The 25,296-nt window shown below is 50.3% G+C and overlaps 3 protein-coding genes and 1 non-coding gene across 4 annotated transcripts; 1 reads left to right on the top strand and 3 right to left on the bottom strand.

Annotated features, from left to right (window-relative positions):
• Positions 1 to 250: 250 nt before the first annotated feature.
• Positions 251 to 2,961, top strand: CTHT_0046970 (uncharacterized protein; the record flags this gene model as incomplete). Its single annotated transcript, XM_006695006.1, has 3 exons — positions 251 to 307; positions 356 to 472; positions 718 to 2,961. 3 exons carry the CDS (start codon positions 251 to 253, stop codon positions 2,959 to 2,961), a joined length of 2,418 nt encoding a protein of 805 aa, XP_006695069.1.
• Positions 2,962 to 3,918: 957 nt separating this feature from the next.
• CTHT_0046960 (uncharacterized protein) lies at positions 3,919 to 4,931 on the bottom strand (the record flags this gene model as incomplete). The annotated part of the gene is made up of 3 exons (XM_006695005.1): positions 3,919 to 4,170; positions 4,236 to 4,748; positions 4,851 to 4,931. 3 exons carry the CDS (start codon positions 4,929 to 4,931, stop codon positions 3,919 to 3,921), a joined length of 846 nt encoding a protein of 281 aa, XP_006695068.1.
• An 11,097-nt stretch (positions 4,932 to 16,028) lies between these two features.
• Positions 16,029 to 16,100, bottom strand: CTHT_0046950. Its single transcript has one exon. It is a non-coding gene; the product is annotated as a tRNA-Asp (tRNA).
• Positions 16,101 to 16,534: 434 nt separating this feature from the next.
• On the bottom strand, positions 16,535 to 20,755 carry CTHT_0046940 (uncharacterized protein; the record flags this gene model as incomplete). The annotated part of the gene is made up of 6 exons (XM_006695004.1): positions 16,535 to 17,453; positions 17,513 to 17,727; positions 18,465 to 18,754; positions 18,813 to 19,634; positions 19,720 to 20,025; positions 20,563 to 20,755. 6 exons carry the CDS (start codon positions 20,753 to 20,755, stop codon positions 16,535 to 16,537), a joined length of 2,745 nt encoding a protein of 914 aa, XP_006695067.1.
• Positions 20,756 to 25,296: the final 4,541 nt, after the last annotated feature.

The following is a 25,296-nucleotide window of genomic DNA, read 5'->3' as shown; positions in this document are numbered from 1 at the left end:
TTCCATCCGCTGGACAAGACGCACAACGCATCGCCGGGCCCAGCGTGAGGTGTCCCGCGCCAGACCGAGAGAGGGGCAGATCGGTTCATGGCGGCCCTCTCGTCTTTGTCTCCTCTTCCTCCTACTGCTCTGTTCACCTTTCTTCAATGAGCCACGTATTTGTCAGCATTGATCATTTAAACTACTGCGACTATGATGCTTGCGATATCGCCTGGGATTTGTCTCGAGCCTTAAAGAACATCCAGAAATCATGGCTAAGTCAACGGTTTGGGACCTCCGAAACGCCACTTCGGCCGATGGCGTTGATGTGAGCTTGTTATTAAATGACATTCGCTGCTGCTGTCAACGAGATCAGAATCGGTGTCCGGCTCTGCAGCATTTGAATGTCATCATCGAGATGATACAGGAGCATTATCAGAAGCTGGTCAGCAGACTGGACAGCGAGCTTCGTGAGGCTGGTAGAATGGGTTATGTGAGTTCTCCCGTTCCTGTTTTCCGCTTTCTTTCATCTGCTTCCGAGGCGTGGAGCTTTGTCTGCCACTCATTGTGCCATTTCGAGTCCTGTTGCACTCAATCCGCACCAATGCAGATTGTCATAATCGTTTTCCTAGTCACATACACCTGGATCATTTTCTTGGATTCCCATCATGTCCTGCTGGTTTTTCCTGTAACCCCTCTCTGCCATGGTTGTCAACATGGTTAACACGCCCTATCTAGGACTTGATCCAACAGTACGAAGCGAGAATAAAGGCCGCCCAAGAAAAGGCAGAGGAGAAGGCCCAAGTGCACAACGCTGAGATAGAAAAGCTTCAACGGGAAAGAGATGAACAACAGATGGAGAATGCCATCCTTCGTCGTGAAAATGTGAAGCTGCAGAAGAGAATCAATGATCTTGACCGTGATCTCCGGGACGCTCATGAGAGGGAAAAGAACTTGGACGACGAGCTCCGGTATCTTCAGGGCAAAATCAACGAACTGGAGAAGCAAACACAAGAAGTAAAGGAGTATGAGCTGCGGATTATTGAACTGGAGCGTGAAATCTCTGAATACGACGAGAAGCTCCAAGAATGTCGGAAGCAGCTTGAGGATTCACGAAAAGCTGCTAGAGATGCTAGAGAGCACCATCAGTTAAAACAAAAGGAGCTCGACAGTGTTCAAGAGGAGCATCGCAGATTAATCTCGGAGTACGAAAAACAGACTATGAGTTTGAAGTGCCAAATATCTATCATGGAGAACAAGGTTAAACGACAAGAGGAGGATAAGAAGCTCGAGGATCACTACGGTACTAACACCTTGTTTGCTGAGGTATGTGCCTTAAGGGCCGCATACGTTGAGCTCCAGCAGAAAAATGAAGAGTATCGCGCCGAGTTGGAATACCTCCGGGAGGAAAATGTTCTCTTTCCATTTGGGAATAGCTATTGGCCGAGGGCAGCTCGGACTTTGCAAGCTGAGCTTGAAGGAACTGACTGTCCTATCTCACCTATCCAAGGTCAGGAGACCACCGTCAACTCCCATCTGATAAATTTCCCTTCAGGTACGGAGAAGGCAAGGTTTGCTCTGCCTTCTCTGCTCACATGCACTTCCGCACACCCAACAACCCCGAGGACTTCGCTTATCCATGCTCATCGAGCAGCTTTTGACCGCACTTTCACGGCCACGACGCCTAGAGAAAAGTTTGGATTCCGCAATCCCGCCCGTTGGTCCGTACAATCGACTTCTCAGTCAACCTTCGCATCCTCCTCGGCTCCTACTTCACCTTCAAACCATCGAACGTCTGTTTTCAGCCCCGCTGACGATTTGTCCTCCCCGATTACTTTGATGAGTACAACTGAGCCGACCTCACCTGGATGGAAAACCATGCCGCATAAAAGAAACCCTTCCCAACTTTCGGTTTACAGCATCACGGGGAGATCAGTGTTTTCTCCAGATAGGAAGGCACGGGCATCCACGCACCATGTTGTCGATGAAAATTTGTCTATAAGGGAAGATTATATGACGAGATACACTACCGATGGCCCCTTGAGCCAATTTTGCGATACGATTTTGGAAGCAGAAAATCCTGAGCACACGGAGTCGAGCTCAACTGCTCTCATCCACGGCAACGTCGCGCAGCAACATGGCCGCCGTCTCCGCAGGCGTGTTTCCCACGAATCAGTTATTCAACTTTCCAATGGAATGGACGTCCATACACTAAAATGCAGGCCCAGTCAGCTCGTATTAAGACAATTCGGACTTCCTGTTCCTGCCGCTGCTAGCCCAAATATCAGCGTGGTCACTGCCCATCCTACTCTTCTCAGAGGCCCTGTATCAGGGGGTAAGAGGGGCAGTGTCATCCTCCGCGATACCATTCGAGGGAGGAGCACCAACCAAAGGGCTGTCACAACTGCATTAGAAGAGCGAAGCGCAGAGAGGGATCAGGATTCAAGAAAGTCGAAAGGCCCCCTCGGATTGGGCAAGCTGGTGTCGTGGATGCCCTGGGGCAACAACTCGAACAAAGAGTCAGGCCCACACTCTGTTGCTCTTTCAAACGCCAGCGCCGCTGGTGCATCCCCCTCCGCAAGTCCCCGCTCGTCTCCTGCCGATAATACTGCCAGTTCGACAATCCTCGCCCTCTCGGTGCCGAACAATGACACCGCCGAACCGAGCTCCTCCACGACCCCCAATATCACCGCCCAACCAAGCCTCTCCTCTAGCCTGACCTCCCTCTCGGCACTCTCCGCAGCAACCTCAATCTCTCACACCTCGGCCCCGACGCCATCCAAGCGGGATCCTGTTGCCGCGCATGCTGCAGCCATGAAGGCCATGTTCCGTGCTCCAGGTGTCAACCAACCTGGCATAGTACCCGGGTTTGAGACGAAAAAGAAGCTGCGCGGGGCACCGAGTAAGGTTTTCGTGGAAGAGCAGATCGTTGGGAGCGTAAGGGAGGCGATGAGGGAGGTTTTGGAAGAGGTTGGGGAGTAATTCTGTGGATATGTCTCCTCACGTTGACATATCCCCCACTCGTTTTGGATATATTCTTTGTCGATTTCTTGGATCAATCTCTGGCGGAATGCTGCATTTCAAGATACCATAGATTTGTGTTTTTGGAGTTTTGAATTTCATTAAACATGTGACTATGGAGTTAGGTGCATTTGGGCTGTTGTCAGTTTTAGATTTCGAGACAGGACATCCTGCTGCTGTCAGCATGTTCGAGTGGACATTAATGATGCTTGGAGACCGGCAATTTGACTAAGACATAATTACATGGTAATATGTAGTATTAATAGACCATGTACCCATCAGAGCATGAACTTTACCTTTCCGCGGTTCCGACAAGTCACATCAACCTGGAGCCTAACCCCTGAAGACATCTACCTCAGCAACACAGGGATTTGTGGCTCGTGTGGGCTAAACTCACGATCCACAATACTGTTTAGTCTCGCAGTGGAGCTTATTGCCGGGCTCAGAATTGCCGAGACGACGATCTTCCTTTACGGATTCAGGGGCTTCTACTCCACAATTTACAGCCTTGACTTGAATGACACTTTCACAATTTAGAAAGAAATTCGCCATTAAATCCCACCACCTGTCCGTACATACTTCTGGCTATGTTGCATAACGAGGGTCATCAGCAGGATGCAGGTAAGATACTCGTTATCCGTTGCCATTTTGCCCTTAGCCTTTCTCTGCCTGCTCTGACATTATTCCCACCTTCGCCCCTCCACAGAACAAACTTCATGGTTCAGGAAATCAACTGTTACACAAACATCCCGATAGACGGAACCAGTCCTGCTGTGACACTTACAACTTCCGACTCTCTGAGACCCTCTATGGCCCGGCCCGTGCCCGATCTCATTTTTTTTCCCGAGAATGACAGGATCTAAATCGGGTTGAGAAGAGCTATCACGGCCAGAATCGACCATCTACGTATTCAGAAGCTCAAGCAGTGGTGTTCGGGCGAGCCCAGGTGCCATAGATGTTCTCTAGGTAAATGATGTTGTTGAACTCGACCTCGATGCTCTTCAGCTGCCACTGGTCGATCGTCCGGTTCTTGTAACCACCGAGGATGGCGATACCGCGCACAGGCTTGGGCTCCGGCTTCGGTCCGTTCTCAGCGTACCAGATCAGGCCCGTGTTCGTGCAGTTGAATGGGCCGAACCTGTGAGTGATATAGAGCGGGAGGTTATCCGGCTGAAGTGGAGGTGTCATGTTAGTGCTGCCTCCATTTCAATTTTTTGTGCTCAGCAAGGACTTACAGTGTAGGTCTGGTATCCAACGAACGCTGTCTTGTTAGGGAAAGTATAACTGCCAAGAGGGATACCAGCAAGAGTATTGATGCTGTCGGACCGGTCATAGAAGCTCTTCGCGAGCCAGTCCGCATACTCTGGCTTCCAGCCACCAATGATGGCGGCGTACTTGTTGACCAAATCATCTGCAGACTTCTTGGTCAGACAGGTCTGGCCGCGCTCCTCAATCTCGTCACGCTCCTCGACATCGTCACGTTGTTCGACATCATCGCGCTTCGTCTTACGACCCTCCTCATCCGGGAGACCATCAAGCCCATACGGCCCGAATGGCCAACCATCGTGGTCGAAATTGACCACGTCGCGCTTGCTGCTGGGCTTCTCGCTGCGGGGTGCACCAGTCCAGCCGGTAAGATCTTGGGGTTTTGCTTCGCGCTTGACGTTCTTAAGAATTGACGCAGCACTGGCACCTCCTAGGCCAGGAACGGGCAGATCAAGTGAGGCCAAGGGAGCGCGGCGCCTGGGCTGGGTTGTTTCAAGTGGGTTAGTCGCAAGCTTGACAGACAACCGATGATATGACGATGCGAAAATGGTATCTCAAGTGATGTCTATGTCGGGAATGCTTACCGCGTCTTGCTCTTGAGCAACAGGCGTTGCTAACCCCGTCGCCGCGAGGGTAAGAAGGGAGATACTGGGGAGGAAGCGCATTTTAGACTTGATGTAAGCCGCTGCAACGAAGTTCTCTTGATGCCTTGTTAGGGAATTAAGAAAGGGCGACTGAAGGACAACTGAAAGGGAATCAAAGGGATTATTGCAGCACGGCCCTTTTTATCGTCATCCATCTTTCTTCCGGGCACGCTTTCGACTTCGTCGGACAACATTATGTCTGAGCCTCGGGGTTTCCCCAAATCACTGCCGGAGAGCCAGCATCACGGAAGGTTGCATGATTGGGATTCAAGGCATAAGCTGACAGACTGTCTCGCAGCTCATGGGATATCCTAATACTACAGACCCTGACAGCTGCTAGCTCTGACCAATAACCGTAGTATTCTGACTCCGCATGCAGCAGCGGCATCTGCAATGCGAGGTAGTACAAGTTATGTGGAACGAGCACCGGAGCTCAGCAAGGCTTTGTCGGGCCCATAATCGGTCTTTGCTCAAGTGCTGGGCCCTGACAGATATACACATCATGTCAATATTTGTGCTTGAGTATACAGCCACTCAGCTGCATACGAACAGGCCAGCCTCTTGTATGGCACTTCGAGTTGTGTTAAAGAGGTTGCAGCTCTGCGCTGCTAGTTCACTGCCGTCAAGCCCCTCACGGTGCCAAAGCTTTGAAACAATTCGACTCGTCTGATGCCTTTGTAGAGCTTGAGGATTAAGAACTTTACCTCACTGCCAACATAACCGCATCTAGCATGGCTAGACTGTTTTGTAAGCCGTGGTAAATATGCAGATAAACATTAGGTCTTTTGACCTCAAAAAGGGTGTGTAGTAGGATATACTTCAAGGTAAAAGAAACAGCTCGTATCCTTTGCTCATTAAACTTCATGCCGATCTCTTTGGTGTCAAACTCTCTCCAATGTTGTGTCATCTATGTGCTTTTGATATCCGGGGTACAAAAGCAATATAAACCTTGCTTCCAATCCGGTACTGCGTTGAGACACCACTATGTACGTCAGTATTCCCCTCAAAGGTGCGACCAACAACAACGATATTCCATGATCGTCGAGAAGTCTGAGCGCGTGCCGCTCTATAAGACATAATTATTGTCATTAATGTTATGGAATGTGATCACATCGCATTTTGCGATAGCAAAGTGCGGTTCTCAATGAATAATTGTCCCACTTTTCCAGCATGTCTAGTCCTCACTGTCTCAATGACATATGCCAGAGACTCCTGAAATGGCTTCCTGGATGGCATGTCCGAGAAAAACGGTAAAAGGCACTAATGTCACTATCTCCAATATTTCCTGACTAAACAGCGAGTCAGACACTTTCCCGCATAAGATTTCGCCACATATAAACATAGTGTCCTATTCGACGTGGAATTTGGAACGGCGCTGAAGTCTTCAGTCCCATATCAGCCACGGTCAAATAGCCAAGGGGGTCACTAAGAGTTGTGTGCAGAAGAAACCGTATATTATAACCTTGTATTTTGCTTCTTTTACTGAAACAGTAACTGTATGGATTAATTTCTTGGTGGCAGCTCGCAAGAGTCAACAAGCAGGATGGTAGTTACATATGATTTCAGACCTATTCTTGTATTGACATCAACGGCCGCCTATACCCCAGAGCATTTCGGTACTCATATCAACTATTCGAAAAAAGAAAATCACAACTCGAACCTTCCGGCTCAGCCAGGGACCATCAAACAGTACAAGCCAACCTTCCTCAACGCCCTCCCTACCCTCCCTCACGTATGACCTCACAATCTCGATCGATACACACCCTTAACAACAAAGAATCAGAATCGGAACGGTCTACTTTGGACATCCACATATTTCACACTCACCCCTCCTAACCCGTTTTCCTTCTTCCTTTTCTCTTTTTCCTACATCTCTCCCTTTTCCAACACCACTATCTATCCCACGGATATGCACCGGTTTTTCCCTCTCGGGTAATTTCCCGCGTGTACATGGCTTAGGCTAGCAAGTACATATGTACCTTTTGCCTGCCGGCGTTGTGGGCACGACCGAGCATACTCATGGGTGATGCGGATCGGAAATGCAATTCAATTCAATTCAATTCAAAGCCCCTCAGGATCCCTAAACAATACCACCATATACTACTCCCCTGATCATCCTCTACAAACTCGCACAGCTCCACAACCACATCCACTTTCTCCATGATGTAGCTTTGCCCTTGTCCCACCGCCACTTGTACCGTGTGTGTATGGCAAGAGGGGTAAACATAGCCAAGGTTAAGAGCAAAAGAGTAATGGATTCGAGGGTCGAGAGCGTTATCATCAGTTGCTGCCAAGTCTTGGTATCGCGCAGTTTGTAGTCTGAGACACTGAAGTCTGGTAAGGTCCTTACGTCAAGGGCTAAAGATCGTGTCGATGTATGATACCGAAGAACCTGGTAATAAGAGTAACTTGTCATTTTAATGAGAATCAGTGAAACTCAGTCTTTAGTTAGTTTCCTCAGAGATATATACCATTAGTTTGCGCAGAATCGATACTTTCCCAGCTCTCAGGCGACATCAAAATCTTGGCAAGATGAGTAAGGCTATCTGCGCGAAGATAAAGCGGAGATACTATGAGCAGTAACAGACAGGTCCCCGGATCAGGACAATGAGAATCTTGAGGATCTGCATTGCATAAACGAACCTCGCCACCTGATAATCAGCTGTCAGATACAGGCACACATACAAGACTCAGTGCAGAAGAACAATGGAAATATGCCAAGAAAGACTTTGGTGCTCAAAGCATGTGCGCTGAACAAGGCTTTGGAAGCCAGAGTTGCACGGAGATATGCCACTGCCGATGAGGTACTGTCCTCTCTGTAAGTCTGTGAATGCTGGGTTGCGTCGATAATAGCTCAGCTGCCGGAACTTCTTTGAAAGGAGCCAATCAATGACACGAAGTTCGCGCAACTTGGCTGCTGGTTAGTGTAACACTTTGATATGGTGTTGGCTGGCCAATGTCTCCGAATGGCTCACCCTTTTGTAACCAAACATTTCATTCTTCACCGGCCCAATTAGGGCCGGGGTTAACAGCCACTTAGTCCCATCTAGACTTACGCCGGTGCGGTCGTCCCTCACCAAGGTCATGAATGCGACACTCTGAGCGATCTTCCCGGTGTGGCGGACGATCCCGACCGCGTGGCTCTGGTGGCTAGTTGACCTCTATCCAGAGCACCTGCTTGACAGAGAGCGAGCAAGGTGAAGAGCTCGCACAGAGGTGTTGCCGGCCAACCACCCTCTGTGGATCAGGCTTACCGTACCCCCTTACCAGGGCTGGTCTCGTCTGCACCAAGAGGCCTCCGGGCTCAAGACTAAGCCCTTATGGGAGCAAAAGCACCTAGGGATTAGGGCGTGGCTCGTCCTCCCATCTGTCCCCCCAAGAAACAACGAGTGCCTCCTCTGGATATGCGTAGCTGGTGGCGCAATAACAAACCCCCCTCGGCCTTCTGGGCTGGGCATAGTGCTAAACAATTCTTTGAGAGGTTCACCCGTCAATGCCTCTTGCGATGGTTGGCTGAAGCCTCGGGCCACAGCGACTTCTTAGCACTATATGCGCTTCAACAATCCGCCGGGGGCTACCAACAAGTGTCCCTGCGGGGCGGTAGTTGTAACGGGTGACTTGGTCTGGTGCAGGCAGGGATCGACAATAAGTCAAATGGGTTAGATAATGGCCACTGACGATGTGGGGTGCACAGCGAAGTCAATTACTACGTGTAATAATCTTTCTTGGTCCTCAGTGTCCTTGTGTTAGGGAGAGAAGGAACCAAGGGAAGTCTATCATGACCGGGCAGCTTCCTTTATAGAATCCTCATCATTTCTCGGCAATATGGCTCATTCACTTCGGTCATCCGGCTCTAGACATCTTCCGGGATCAACCACGTATTTGTGCCGCTCACAATCATCCTGTCTCTGGTGTCCCTTGTGTTGGCAGTCGGGGACATCCCTTTCCTTGGACTGCCGTGTCCATGTGACAGGAGTTTCCAGGGGACACTTCTCCTGCCCTCTTGTTTACCTCGACAACCCACTCACGGGAAGTATGGACCCTAGGGCCTTCTGGTTCTCCTTCCAACTCTTCAAATCTAGAGTCTGCCGGGTTGAACTCTGGAGGCAGCGTGCGAGCCCCGTTCAGTGACGACTCTTCCTCTCCCCGCCTCCATCCTTTCCCCCCCTTTTGAACCCGAGGGCCGGACACGGTTTCCCCGAACTACTCTCCCTACCCTCAACCATGCGACATAACAACCCTCCAATATCTCACGTCGGTTTTTCTCTCACGAGGGTCTTTCCTCCGGCGTCACCTGTGATTAGTATCTTAGATAGTTCTCGCCCGCAGGCGCCGTGGGCACGACTGAGCACCCCCAGTGGTGAAACGGTTAGAAAATAGATATAAATAGATAATAAATTTCATTCTTCTGGAAACTTCTTTCGCTACACTAAATAATCAATTTTATATGTACTAACTCCATACTTTAGCTAATTTCAATGGCAATGTCATGCCACTCACTCTCGAGATGGTTGGGCTAACTTGTATGTTGAAGTCCTGTACTAACTGTCAAAGGAGGGCCCTGGGCAGGGTTACATTCTTCTGACAACTCTTACAGCCGACAAAAGCGAAATAAAGATATCCAGCCCGCCGCGATAACAGCGAGAAATGCCCCAAGTCACATGGCAAAGTTTCATTTGGTGGTAATTTGTGCATGTATCAGCTGGCAAGCCAGTCCTAATGGGGTTGGACGTGACAATTTTCCAGTCACGGACAGGAAAAGTCTGTTCCTAAAATCCTATCTGCCAACATATTTTTGTGCAGTAGTAAACGTTTTCATTCAACTTATAAAGCCCTCAATGTAGCCAGGGAGGTAAAGAGTGTCATGTATCCTTCACAGGAAGTATTGTGTGATGCTGAACCAACTCACAATGGAGAAAATAGAAGCCTACATGAACTCAAAACGAGCTGGCATTTGGGAAAAAAGTTCCCATATATGTAATATCATAGAGAATGAGCGCTGAATACCATTGCCTCATACATTTTTGTGGTCAGGACCCCGCAGGAACACCTGACAGGCCAAGGTTTAGCATTGGTAGCCTGTCATTGCTTGGGGAGATATCTTCTGGGGTAGGAAGGTTGACAAGATATATTCAGATCGCTCTATAAGTAAACGGCTGCGTACATGCACCCGATACCATGGCAATGATATATGATCTCATGGATTTTGATGTCAATACAATTGAATTGAATTGAATTGCATTTCCGATCCGCATCACCCATGAGTATGCTCGGTCGTGCCCACAACGCCGGCAGGCAAAAGGTACATATGTACTTGCTAGCCTAAGCCATGTACACGCGGGAAATTACCCGAGAGGGAAAAACCGGTGCATATCCGTGGGATAGATAGTGGTGTTGGAAAAGGGAGAGATGTAGGAAAAAGAGAAAAGGAAGAAGGAAAATGGGTTAGGAGGGGTGAGTGTGAAATATGTGGATGTCCAAAGTAGACCGTTCCGATTCTGATTCTTTGTTGTTAAGGGTGTGTATCGATCGAGATTGTGAGGTCATACGTGAGGGAGGGTAGGGAGGGCGTTGAGGAGGGTTGGCTTGTACTGTTTGATGGTCCCTGAAAGGGATTAACGCTTGTCTAGGTATATGTGATTGTCCAGGGTCCAGGCTCGTCAAAACTTAACCTAGTGGCGCCGTAACCAGAAATTGTAATCAATCTTCTCCCGATTGTAGTAGCTATGCGTGAATAGTATGGTATTAATGGGTGAACTCGGAGGCCATCAAATCAAGATCCTTGAACTAGGCTTATGAATTCACATATGCCGATACACTTGCGTTGGGCAACAGATCAACGTCCTCGAGGTCGTTCTGTGCAGACCTTGTCCTCAGTGGAAACAGGGGTAAAAGAGACTGGGAACTCTGCCGCAGGAATTCCTCGTTGTAAGCCCCATTCTTCTTGTGGCTGGTAGCAGGACACAATGTCCTCGTAAAAGTTTGGTTTTCCAGCTTCTCTCCGGGGACAAAGTTAGTTCTAATATGACTATGTCAGTGCCGGCTAAAGCTCAAACAGCAACCGCCTGTTGTGATAGGACGATTACAACAGACGGTTCTCGCATAATTCTCGGATTCTGTTTGTCACATCACAATCATTCACGTTTATTTACTATTGCACTGTTAAGGTCACAATGAGATGCAACATTCCCAAAGATGCGGATCATTCTCCTGTCTCTCTCATCTTGGCGGCATGCATCTCAAGAAACGCTTCAAATCACTGGTACGGATCATTTCCCATCCATTAAAATGAACATTAACGGTGTGTGCAAAAACTTATAGAATCTGTTACTAGTTCTGCCCCTCTCCAACAGTATATCGCTAACATTCCTTCCTAGCTGAACTTAAGAATGTCCTAAATGAAAGCTCAACGTCATAGTAACACTTTCCGTCACTAGGATTTGATCCTTGCCTCAGCGTCTGATCTCTTTGGCGCAAGTACCATTCGATGCATCCTCATAGAGCGGTGGCGGCGTGTTTCAGCCGTCCTAGGCCTGAGATGGAACATCGCTATGTTGCATCTTTCTCCTGCTGTACGGCTTATTCGTCGGTGTAGCTCCTCTCTTCCAAACGAAAAAACAACGGCAATAGAGGGAGAAGAGCCCTATTATTGGCCCAACACCTGCCTCAACTATGACCCCAACAGACGAACCGAATTCTGAGAATAACGATGACGCATGTGGCGGTAGAGAAGATGGGCCACGGCAGCCGTTAGTGCAAGTCGTGCTTGTTGACATGATGAGAGAGGTTGTAGGGGGTGATTGTGAATGAAGGTTTTGGGACAGATTGGTTAATGCTGACATTATGCCGGACTTACTGCTTTTGGTAGACACATAAAATTGACATCGAAGACAATGATAATCTCCTAGAACGCTTTCGTCATTTGTCCCAAGACTCAACGATAGATCTCCAGAAAGCTTCGTTTTGTTCCAGATATGTTCAGAATTGAATGGATAAATCTATGGAATAATTGGAGGTCTTTTACTGGGGCATTACCAGTAGCTTAAAATAAACCTTGTGCAACTTCTTCACTAGCAGAGCCAACGGTTCCAGAAAAAAATACCTGTCCACGGTTCTCCAACGATTAAAAGCTGTCTGCTGCCTCAAGATTCCTTAGATTTATATCTTGACTTTACTGCAATATGATCCCTCAGGAAATACGAACTATCTGTCATGGCCGTGTCAGGCGTAGAGCAAAAGATAATGCTGTATTACGACTAGATAATCGATTGGATAATTAAGACGATATCATATAACATTACATATACCGCATCATACCCACCAAACCGAACCTTCATATGCAAATGCTGATAGTCTATATGCTTTAAGCTTCTTCGTCCTTTCACTGCTCCCTCGAGCTCGGCCGCATGCCAACAGCAACCTCATAGGGAGGGGGCGGCGTCTCGGGACGAGAGATATCCGCCAAATCAATTACTATACGTGTTCGCTCTCTCCGCGCGACGTTACGGTTGACCCTATTCCTCCAGATTTTCCCGAAAAAGTATGCGCAACCAAGCAACCCTAACAAGAAGCCCGCAACGCTCCCAACAATCAGCCCCGCTATTTGGCCACTATTAAGCCTATTAGGGGACGACTCTGACGACACATCTATCACTGTGATGGACGGAGTCCCATTGGCAGTCGAGAAACTTGAATCAGATGAGATCGTTTTTGTCGCAACCGCTGTCACCCACGGAGAGCACTCCGTCACAGTTTCTGCCGTGATGTACTGAGTGATCTCGACTTCCTCGGCAACAAGATAGTCGTGAGCCGGATCGAAGGTTCGGGTGTATGATATATATGGTTCGTTGTTGATTGCTCCCAACCAGGTTGTGGGTGCTGTCACGGTTATGGTCCATGGCGGAGAATCAGGGAGGTTTAGCCGAGTGGCCACACAGGCCTCAGGAGTGAAGACATCAGTAATGCGGGAGGTCACAGTGTGGCCGAATTTGAAGGTGTGTTGTCTAGTGATGTCAAATCCAATGAGATAAGTCCCCGATCCCGAAAGCAACGGCAAAAGAGGGATAGTGACGGTCCTTGGGAGGAAGGTAACTACTAGCTAGCCATGCACTCACATTGGACAGCAAATTGATATCCGCGTAGTGACGCAGTCGACTTCATATTCGGTTGTCTTCGCAACAGTGTAAGACACAGGACAGTCGGTTTGTGAGACTTTCTTCAAGATGGGGTCTGATGGAAGACAGCCAGTGGCATGCGGCCACTTTGGTCCAAGCTCTAGCGTCTTCCATCCCAGGCCCGGACCCCAAAAACCCTCGAGACAACCAGGTGCTGGTGTGAGTCGTGTTAAGGGGAGAGTCGACGTCGCCGACGGGTCTATGGAAAGATCTGTAGGATTGTATGTCGAAATTGTATCCATGCTATTCTTGGTGGACAAGATCCTGGATGTTTGCTCTTATCACGATCGGATCTGGTGTAGCTTTCTAAGCCGCGTAAGGATCCAGCTTCAACCGTTAATAGGGTAACACGCATAACTGCCTTCAAACGCACGAGAAAGCATCAGCCCGGCTGGGACTTAGATTAAATGGGCACCCTTCAGAAATTCGCTGTAGCCTGTACCTGCAAATCAAAGCACAAGTTCCGAGCATGAACCCCTTTCATCATGGCATGGATTAACGCGGAGTGGCGCCAGTAAGCTTCAGGGACCCACGTAGGGAAGGACTGTGGGCCTATAGAGAGTCGTGCCCGACTCTCTGTCGCTGGAGAGAGTTGTACCGTCAGGACAAAATGCAGTTGGAGATAAGTCAGCAAACTCCCGAAATTCTACGGTCCTAGGAAATACTTTGTATTCGACAACCTGTCTTCAATAAATCCTGTCCATGATCATTTTAAGCCGGAAACTGGACGATGTACTAATGAGCAGCTGCCTGATCCGGAATACTAGCCTTGGTTCCTGCAGTGGAGCCACCTTGATCCTACAAAACTCGTAATGGTCTTTCCTACAGATACTCCCGCCTTATACGGGGTGATGCTGGTAACGTGTCTGCTGGTTGGGGGTCTCGGTAAAGCAAAATCTACGGTATCAAGACATGCGGAATTCTGAGTTGGTGATTCCAACATCAGCCATAAGTTCCCCGGTTTGTGGCTGAGGGAGCCGGAGCAAAGAAATAGGATGTAAGTCTACGTGTCAGGTGTGAAGATTGACTGTCACATGAGGACACGTTCAGTGAAGTTAGCATGGATGGCCTGTTCAAGCTTAATGGTATATGGCTTTCCAAAATGTAGTTGCGTTGTACCAATATCCCAGATCTGTCCAAGACACTCGGGAGCAGGTATGAAGCGTGGCGGCTTCATTGTTATCTCGCTTTCAGTTAACGCTCTTGGATGAAGAGCAGGCTTTCAAAGGCCTTAGCTGCAAAGCCAACGACAAGCTCCAATGCCGAATTAGTCAATGAAACCGTGCGCGTTGACAAGACCTTGTTTTCACAGTTGGGGGTGAAGCCGTTTGAGGAGGTTATTCTTAGACGGCGGAAAGTGGACAGCATCATGGTCTAGTGGATATGCGTGTTGATGACTGGACAAAAGCAAGCCAGAAGGCCGGGACCCAGACCACGTGGTTTCATCCTCCTAGGCCTGTTGAGGTTTTACGATCTACAAAGTTCGGATTTACTTTCATTTAATGCGTATTTTACTATGATTTCTATTCGTTCTTTTTCCTCCTCATAGTCATATCCGCCCAAGGGTTTGTTTGGGAAGAATGACGCAAAAGAAGGAAGTTGCAATTCCAGAAGCCGCCTGGAATATTGTTATTATCATCACTTGAATTTCGACCTTAAGTTTATGAGAAATATACCGATGCTGCTGAAGTTTCAAAATGCTACCCAAACAGATATGCAAAAGAGGAACAACAAACAAAATGTCTGGTCTCGTATACTGCTGCGACGACAGACATAAAGGAGATGGACCAGGTTACCTACTCTTCAGTGCGTTGTTGCCCACAGTAAGTTCAAGTGCTTCTTTAGGCCTTTCAATCACAGCACATGCTCACTGATCGGCAGGATGCATCAGCTTTCGTACGATCCCACGGTCATTGTTGACGGCACAAGACAAGTATTGGGCGGTTGCCAGGCATCCAGTCTTTCTCTCCCCGGTCAACCGCCATGGACTGTGACCATCTCTAAGGTTATGGATGGTTCACAAAGAGAGGTGGTGACAACTATTAATTCAAGTCGAGATTGGCTCTACGCACACTCGCTCCCAGTATACTACTCCATGGTGAGCAGCACTGTTTGCGGCACAGACTTTTGCAGCAGCCTCATTACTCCGATAACAACAACAGATAAACTATTTCCAGCACTCACTTCACACCCTGAGCCTACTGAAACATCATATAACGATGGGAAGAACCTCTCAGGAGCAGGGATTGCAGCGATAGTTGGGCCAATTGTCGGAGCATCAGCAGCTGGAGCCTTCCTTTACTGTTGCCTCAGGGGCTATTTGGATGAACACGAGGCAAAGAAGAGAAAAGAGTGTGAAAGTCAGCAGAACAATGCCGGAGGGGCAGCGTAACCTGTAATGAACAGATTGATGGCAGGCCAGGGACTCGAGAATCGGGCAGTCAAGAAGAGGACTAGTCTGCTTTGCTTTCTTGGACACAATCTGCTTTCGATATATCAGCTTCTTTTAGTTTAGCATATTCACACTTCTGGGCTGAAGATTACGTACTCGGAACATTGGATAATGGAGTCGGGGACAGCTTCCAACTGATGGTAAATTAACCATCTTTGGCTCACTTTGCGCTCAAGTGGACCTTCAAGTGTTAAAAAAAAATGATGATCTGATGAAACATGACAAGTTTTTCTCATCCATTGAGATTAAAATACTGCATTATATTCCACATTCCCTGACCATAATAAGAAATATGACAAAGGTAGTTGGGGAGTTGCCGAACATAATGCTGCCGTCAAGAGAAGGGGACAAATGACCCCCAATTCCACAGCTACGGGACCCCGCCCCCCCATCAGCCCTAAACCCCACATTCAACTCACACATTTCCCACGCATCCCAACCCGCGCCAGCAATCGAAGGAGGATTGATGCACAAAAATTTTTGTAAAAAAAGCTTCCCGGCCGGGAATTGAACCCGGGTCTCAGGCGTGACAAGCCTGCATACTAACCACTATACTACCGAGAACTGCTGGTGTAAGAATTTGCAAAAGACTGTAATATGAAGGACTGCTCTCAGACCTGCCGACTTCTGTGCTTACGGAAACGGATATACATATTCAGAAGGACAAAAGGACAAAGTAGACAGTCAAGCATCTATGGGTAATTTAAATTCGGGCTTGAAAAAGGATGGAAAACAAGGTCTCATAGCTAACGACCTCGCTGCTTTTGCTATCAATATCTTATCGATAATGTATTATCTTATCGTAGTTCAATACAGCTTTGCCGACCCGAAGTTGTCCAATTGAGCTGTACCATTTAATAAGGGGTGGATTTGTTGCTCGTAGTATTTCCATTTCCTCTAGAAAATCTAGCACAGAGTCCCATCACCGCAAAATTTACATCCCTATTGGGACACCTAGAACAGAGCTTCCCTTTAGCAAACCACAGCCTTTCCGACGCCTACTCTCTTTCTTCCCTTCCCCTTTTGTCATCCTTACTTCCCTCCTCCTCCTCCCCCCACTGGTCCTTCACCTCTCCTCCCTCAACCAGCCTGCCCAAATTCAGCCTCACACTCCATCTCACGTACGGCACCACCTCTTTCTTTCCCCTCAACAACCCTCCACCTGCAGCCATAATGTCCGACTCCCCGCCATACACATGCCCAAACAGTGGCGGTGAAGCCGTCACGCATACTCTCTCCCTCCCTTTTAGCTCATAGACCTGCTCTTCCCTCTCCTCTTTATTCTTTTTCTCCCCCTCGTTCCCTGAATCCAGCTTGTGATCGTCAGGCTCAACTCCATCGCACCACTCCCCCAAAACCAAATCCCACCCGAGCCCCCTACCCAACCCCTCCACCACACCAAACCTCCACAACAACCTCCTCGCCCCACGCTGACTGACCGCATACGCCTGGGTACACGTCATGTTGTGCGCAGCATGCACCAACCTGGTATGAGGCGGGTATTCTCCTGTCCATGGGTCCTGTCTCGCAAAGGGATGGGGGCGCATATGTTTCGGCGGGGGAACGGTTTCGTCGTGGGGGATGGTGATGCGTAGATGGGGAGGGACTTTCGGGTTTGGGGATGGGCCCTTAGGGAGGGAGGTACCGCAGTGACCTAGCCAGAGAACGTCCCAGTCTGAGGGGGGCCCGTAGGGATTGGCGTGGGGGTTCGGCGCAGGGGGAAGTTGAGTGATGGGGACAGAGAGGTTATCATGGGTGAGGCGATGAAAGGATGCCATGGTGTGTGGGCCGGGGGATGACGGGGTTGTGAAGGCCGTTGCGGCGAGGGCGAAGAGCTGTAATTGGGATTTGAGACGTATGTCCCAGTCGACGTCGTCTTCGAAGATGAGGGCTGTGGTGACGTTTTCTTGGACGATGCTGGGTTGGGATCAGTTAAGTCTGGTCTCTTATTACCTTTGGCTGAAAGGGTGGTGTACCGTTGCAAAACGTTCATGTGCGCCCTCCAGGAACCGATGTTTCCGATGGGCAGAACCTTTGCCCCCTCTTTGCCAGGGAGAGCTTTCTCTGAGACATCCTCGCCTTTGACACCGTCGACCCAGGTGATGTCAATGCCAGTAAAGGCAGCAGCTAAGGTTAAAATGTCGCGCCTGTCGGTTCGGGACGGTAGGTTAATAGCGTAGATGCGTTGGAACTGCAATCAGTGCTCTTTGTCAGATCTCAGCTCACCCAGCCGGACGCTCTCAACAGCTTGTGACCGAGGGTGGAGGGAGTGAAGGTTACTAACACCAAGCGTTGAGTTAAGAATGCTTGGAAAGGCGCTCCTGGCTACTGCCACACGATCAGAGGGATCAACCGGCTTCCATGTATGATGGATGAGCCCTAGGAAGAGAGTCAAGGAAACGGTGACGAGAAAAAGCTCGAATTGGCGGCGGATGACCATCGCTTCACATGGCAATCGTGATCGAGGAGCCAATTAAGTTTGTTGGCAGATGATGGGAAGGGACAGATCTGGAATTACTATGTGATTCTCACCGCAGAACTGCCAGGCTGTCGATGTCATACATGGCAGTTCCCATGGCAATGGATAAATCCGGATAAAACCATAAACCAGCCAGACGCAAACACAAGTACCAACGGGGCGGTTTCATCACCGCAGTGTAGCCAATGGACTCAGGCTTGGCATTAACATCCCATCTAAAGTTATATAGAAGTCTGGTATGTTCGCATCGTAGTGGCCTAGAAGACAGCTGTATATGACCATCCCCTTCCCTGCAAACCAAAATCCCAAACCAAAAAATAAAGCCCATCCTGTCAGGACCTTTCATCCCTCCTCCTAACCTGCCTCCTCCTAACCCGTAGGCACCAGCACCCTTCCTTCTACCCTACCCAACGGCAAATAGCCGCAACGCCAACCCTGAGATTTCAAACCGGCAACTCGATCCTGTTAACGGGATTTCCCAGCAGCGTCCAAGCCACTAGAACACTCTGGACAAACTCGTAGGCATCCACACCGCCCTCAGCACAACCCGTCTTTACCCATACATCCCCATCTTTCGCATCCAACACGTCAACAGACACTCTTCCCTCCACCCATCGCTCCATCCTGATATTCCTAGCAGGCGGCTGCCCCAGCTCCGGACGCAGCTCCAGCTTGTAGTCGACGAAAGAGCACGGCTTGCATGTCCCGGAAGTAGGGGGGCAATGGAAAGAACAATAAGCTGTTGTTGCAGTTGCTGCCAAGGTCCCCCGATAAATATGCGCGAGACGCAGCCGCACCGCTCATGACGGCCGTGGATGGGCGCCACCAGAAGAAGTAAGGTGACATGAAAGTCTCTTCGACGATCGGCCCTAGCTCTTCGCCTATGAGGCCGGTGAGCGTGATTAAGTATTCCTCGCTGAAGTTGGTGCGGGGCGGATCTGGGTAGGGAGAGGGAGAGGAGACATTGGCAGCTGTTCCGGTATTGTTGTAGTTTGCGTTGTCGTTTTGGTTGTTATCACTGTGGTCTCGCGTCGACCGGAAATAGGCCGCTGGCTCACCGAGCTGCACAACGAACCAGTCGTCGTACAACTCGCCCAAAGTGTCGGTATGTTGCTCAATGGCCAAGTACTCAATCGAATTGTTGTACCAGGCCTGGTCGTCCTCTGCGAGGATGTCTTCGCCGCACAGGGAGATAGCGTCGTTATCGTCGGCGGTCAGCTGGTCGAGGGCCAAACGACTCAGTACCATCGACGTACTGGGGGCGGGAGGAGCAGGAGCAGGGCCTTCGTCCGGACTCAGAAAGCCCAGGGCATGCTCCCACGTAATATCTTGGATCATCTCCTTGAAGAGCCGGACCTTCTTCACCAGGCACTCCCGCAGCAATCTGGCGCGGACAGCGTCTACGTCCTCCTGCTCGCCCCCATCATTGTAAAATGGCCAAGCCCGACAACACCCCGCGCATTTCTTACATGCCGGCATCGCCCCGGACAGCAGGCGGTCATCAGCTCGCTCTTTACTCCCGGCGGGTGAACAGTACGCACCACTTATAGTGGTACAGCAGGCGATCACAGCCCTCATAGGCGCGCTCCTTCTCAAACCAGAAGTGCCGGTCCTGGCTGCTAAATTGAATAAGAATATGTCTGATGCAGCGTGACGTCTCCCTCCGGAGCCTACGCTTCTCATGATCGTCCCCCATAAATCAACCCAGCGACTCCGATCCAGCCGCCTGCTTCATTTGCTGGATCCGGACAGCGCCCTTTCCGTCTCCGTCGGGATCGGTCAGCACGACGGCGTCAGTCACATAGTTGAACTCGACAGCACGGTGCTTGTGGTGGCCATCGTAATGGGTCTGCCAGATGTGTAGTAAAGTGCGGCCTGGAGCGATGAGCTTGGCTTTGACTAGGGCATCGACCGAGGACTCTAGCAGGTCGTTCTTCTCGCTAAGCCTGATGCGGCGCGCCCAGCCCGAGATGAGACGTTTTGTACACTCGTTAAGGAGACAGAGCCGCGCTGTGGCGCCGTCGATGGTGTTCGTGCTATTGTCTTGCTCTTCGGGCAATCATCGATAAGTCAAGCAGACGGCGAGGTGGTACGCTGCCGGTAGTTCAAAGTGATGCTTTAGGATTTCGTCCCTAAACTCCGCGGGGAGCCTGGGAAAAAGAGATAAGAGTGGCGATGCCATTGTGAGCGGGTGTTTTCGCACGAAGCTATGCGTGTGAGAGTCAGAGTACCGAAGCTGTAGTAGCAGCAAGTCTGAAGTTTTGTTGTTGGGGGGGGGATATCCAAGAGGGAATAGACTTTGGGGTTACATGCCCGAGGAGCAGGGACATCTATCAACATCTGGGGAATAGCGCAACCGTTGCCACATAGCAACTGTCGACTGGCCGAATGCATTAGGTAAACATTGCTTATCTGTTATCTTAGGGATAGCATTTTTAACTGCACGCCTGCAACTGTAATTTCCAGGCAATCGTTCTTGCCCAACTCCTCTCCCTATAATGGAACTTTACTTCACGTATGTGCGATGGACAATGCCCCAAGACCAACCAGAGACGCGACGCTTGATGTGCTCGTTACTAAGACGGTTGAGCGGTGTTGTAGCGCCATTAATGCGGATCGTGCTGTTGATTGCCTCTTGTTCTTGGGTCGAGCATAGCGTGGCGAAGCAAACCGCGAGCGGGCTGCTCTGATCATTACTAGGCACCAACAGAAGATTGTAGAATTGCGCCGAGGCCATCATTTTCCCGTAGTTCCCATCGGTGATGACCGCAATGCAATCAATGCTCATCCATATCGAGCTTCAACTAGCAACGCTCCTCCCAATCTGGACCATTTTCACATACCAGGCTAACATCATCCATCACATGCATCCAAGCGCGTAGTTTGTAACCTGCTCTTTCTGTTTCTTCCATCACCAAATGCCCGCTGTAGCCTAAAAAACAGGCTGTGGCCAAGTGGTAAAGACGCGAGCGGTACCATTTCGATCCATGGCAAAGTTGAACCGGCCCTCATACACTGGCCATGCATATCTGGGAGACATCCCGGTCCGATTGGTGTCAAGAGCAAACATTTTCGGTTTATAGGGCGATGTCAGTTGGCTGGGATTCCCAGGTGTATCTCACAGGTCGATACTGAGTGAGAGTGCCGGCCAGTTAGGTGGTCCTCGAGGAACTAGAATTTTCGCAACCAGTGAATATCTCCCTCGGAAGGGCGGGGAGGAAGGGGGGTGGGGGTTGTATGGAAAGGAGTGAGGTGAGCTTCTTGTTGTTGGTGTGGGTGGTTTCTTGTTTTTTGCCTGGGCCCTAACTGCCCATAAAGAACTGTTTTGGGTTACATATGCCTATTTTTCCCAACCGTGATGTTGTTACTTGAATTTTTTTTGTCTATCATCTACCAAAGCTTATCAATCCTGGAGCATCTCTCACCGCCCCAGCAGCTCTTTTCTATCAAGTTGCTCGTTTCCTCCTTCCATCCTGTTTTGATTATCTATCGTAGGATTATTTCTTGGGTGAAGTGCTGGCTGATCTGTGCTGACCTGACATGAACTCCGTGTTAGCAGGAAGAGTAGTTTCGGTTCCGCTGTTAGATCGCCCTTCATAGGGTCTGCCAAATTAACACAACTTTAAAAGTAAAGTAAGCAACCGGTTTTCAAGTCCATCTCAAAATAAGAATCCGGGAGATATTTGCCCTAGCCCGTAACTTTTTTATTACGTAGGGGATTGAAAATCTATTCGAGGAAGTTCAGAGGCTAGGAGAAAGGGAATAGCTAAGGCCAGCTAACAATAGCAGACTGTAACAATTTGAGAAGGCCTGGTTGGCACACTCGTACATGACAAGAGCATAACAATAATGTCTAGCCAACCCGCCATATCGAACGAAGGGTAACAACGACACGTTCTTCCAGCATTGGAGAGACAAGACATCGAACCGATGACGTATGGCTACGCTGTCTCCCTTGATGTTCGTCATGATCGTCTTGCCCTTTGTCAGAGTGAATAATAGCCCGCTTGGGCATTTCCCCCGTTTATGTACGGATCCGTGTTTTACGAGAGGCCAGAGTTTATTGGCTCTCATCTCCAATCATATCCTACGAACATGTGTTATCTTGAAAGCACCCTCTCACTCTTACGAAAAAAAGAAAAAAAACCAAGCGCATTCAGCCTACCTACACCTGTACACGCAAAGAATTGGTTTCGAGCTACGTGGTGTAGATAACAGCACGAAATTTACCTACCTCCCTTCAGCTGACCCCCATGCAACATCCCACGCCTAATCCAGCAGCATGTAGTATAGTCGCGTGGGCGCTCAGAGGGCTAGATATGCTGTGTAACCACGAGGCCGCACGCCCGGCGCCGCAGCCCCCAGCTCCTGCCTGAACCTTTGAAGTCTGGGCATTCGTCGGTCCTTGGGAGCAATGTGCCAAGGAGGACAAACACAGCGCACTCTCAGCCTCGAGCGTCGCGGGGATCGGCGGATGCAGGTACGCCGCAGCTGGAGGACGGGTGTGCTGCGCGCCTGTTGCGCGACAGTAATGACGACTCATAAGGTGGAATACGTCGTACAAACGAGGGGCAAGTGGTACTGAAGGACCAAAGCTGCAGTTACATACAACCCATACAATTCAGTACATGGGATGTGAAAGATGGAATGGATGGCACAGCGTTCGGATCACCGCACACAGCCGAGATGGAATGAAGGCAAGTTGCGTCATCGGGCAGATTCGTTTGTTTGGTTCGGATGGTGTTTTTTTTTTCAGCATGGGTCTGGCACAGTCGAAGAGTCTGGAAGCCTGTCCTGATTGACCAAAAAGATATTTTTGTCCTCCTATTCTTCTGTTCCACGCTTTCTGACCGTACCAAAACCGGAAACACCCGAAACATCATGTGGCAGCGGTTTGAAGCGTTTGTTGTAACGCGGTCGCGGTGTGATCCGGAGAGCCCGCGCCGCACGTGTCGCGGTTTGTTTGAGCAATAACGCCACGGGGACGACGGGACGGGAACGGGTAACAAGCGATCATGGCTCATTGCTGTCGCCGGTTGCTGGTGCTTGAAACAGGATCAGTTTTGGGGCGGCCTGTGTTGGTGTTGCAGTTGCAGCGCTGAGTGTTGGTGTTGTGGCTTGCGTGCGTCGCAGTAACACAGTCGCTGGCTTCATCGTCTCAATCCGGCTGGCTGTACAGAGTAGCGATCGCTTTGCTGCTTGGTGAGCATAGCGAGCCCCATACAGCCTGTGCTCAAACGGCTTGTCGCTGTTCCGAAGACAGCATGGCCGATGCAACCTGTCGGCAGTCAGTCGAGAGACAGAAAATGGTGATGTTTGGTGCGTGGTGGAGCAAAATGTTAAGTAAGGTTGTGCTTGGCCTGGGGCATCCGTAGCCGCTCAGCAGCCCACCACTGGGCACTTGTCCCATCATTCCCTTCAACATCAAGTCCTGCTCCATGCTCCACGCTCCATGCTGCATGACCATGTCCATTTTTCCAGCGATCGGCACCGTGCCGAGCCTGAGGATGCAAAACGGACGGGCGAAAGGACTCGGCGGGTGTTTGTGATGGTGTTTGACTGTCGTGCATGTCCGGGCATTGCCTCGACGCTGGATTTGAAGCCAACCTTCAAAGACAGTCAAAGACAGTCGGATTGTCTTTGCGTCTCTGGCAGCGAGTTTTCTTGCTGGACGATGTGTTGTCCAGAACCACGCGAGGCAGGGATCAGGGCTCGAGCTGGTGCAAGGGCCGATGCGGCCAATCTGGAAGGGGTACATACGGCAAAAAGGGGTGGGCCGCTGGAAGGAGGGCCGATTTCGAAGGTCCTGAGTCGGCACAGTCGGTAGATAGTGAGGTACCTTGGTACCTTGAACGCAGGTACCACAGCTACCTACCACTGCATCAAACATGCAATTCAGCTCAGCTCAGCCCAGCCGGGTCCGTTTTTTTTTTTTTTTTTTTGATGTTGGAAGAACAAGACCAGATGTTGAAGCCATGGTGAACATGACTGGACGACAGTTTTTGATGATCCCGGCCTGCCGGGCACAAGCTTCGCGGCTGAGAAGGGATGTGAGGAACCCGACCCAAAGTCCCGGCTCCCCTGGCTGCCTTGGCTCCCCTGGATGACGCCCAATGGGAGAAGGGAGTGGTCAGTCAGATCGAGGAGCTGGGCCTTCGATGCTTTGTGCCTACTGTGAGCCGTGTAGCAAGTTCTCCGCCAATGGAAGTTTGGAACTTCCAGACTGCGACCTCCAATCTCTCTCCATTGGGTCGCGAAATTCCCCCTTTTCTGCCTCTTGCACATCAGGGACTTTTTTTTCCCGCAACACGATCGCACATCTTGTGTGTCTTGGACAAAGTCATAGGTTCCTACTCCCAGAGAAAAATCAAGCCTCTGCACCGCTATCGCTATCTATTTGGTGAAGTCGGCGAATGTGCAGCTCCACTGGACTGGATTGGATCGCGGAGTAGCACGCGGCGCAGGCAGCGGCGGAGACCAGCACGGACCAACAGTACGCTAGCGCTACAGCACAGGGCATCGGCCAACGAGAGGCTGGAGAACCAACCCTTCACAAGCCCACCTCGCAGATCCGCCCGGGCATCCAACTACTGGTCGCTCACTGCTCTCAGTGGACGCCCGCCCACGCATGCCCACAACGCGCATGCCCGGGCTCGGCTGATTTCGCACGAGACCGACTGGGTCCCTGCTCTGTTGGTCCCTGCTCGCTGCACAGGGCCACGGCTGCGCAGCTGCACGCACCTCACAGGCCACAAACCAGGCACAGGTACAGGCACAGGACACAAGAGAAGCCCAAAGCAGGAGAAGGAGGGTCACACACCACACTCGAACACACGCCAATCCCCGACCCCGACTCGCTGCCCGGCTTTCCCCCATTCGTCGACAGCGTTCCTGATTGCTTGCCGCGAGCCGTGGCAACGCGGGAGATTGGAGAAACTGGTAGATTGCGCACGAGCAGAAGCAGAAGCAGAAGCAGAAGCTGAGAAAAGAAAGCGAGAGCAGAAAGAAAAAGCGATAGCAGAAAGAGAAAGCGTTAGCAGAAAGCAGAAAGCAGAAAGCAACAGCGGTAGCGGCAGCGACAGCGGTAGCGGCAGTGGCAGCGAGCGCTCCAGAAGGCATTCTAGTTTAAGTTGCATCCCACCAACCGCAGACGCAGACGCAGACGCCAGAACGCCAACAGTGCCCAGGTCGAAGGATACGTACCAGGCAAGCGAGCCAGAAGAGGAGCAAGCACCAAGCAGCAGGGGGAAAAAAAAGTAGCAGCGTGTGTAGGGATACTTA

Source organism: Thermochaetoides thermophila (assembly GCF_000221225.1).
Source record: "Thermochaetoides thermophila DSM 1495 unplaced genomic scaffold scf7180000011818, whole genome shotgun sequence".
NCBI classification, from domain to species: domain Eukaryota; kingdom Fungi; phylum Ascomycota; class Sordariomycetes; order Sordariales; family Chaetomiaceae; genus Thermochaetoides; species Thermochaetoides thermophila.
Note: the sequence above shows the minus strand (reverse complement) of the source record. Positions and strands in the feature narration are given on the sequence as shown.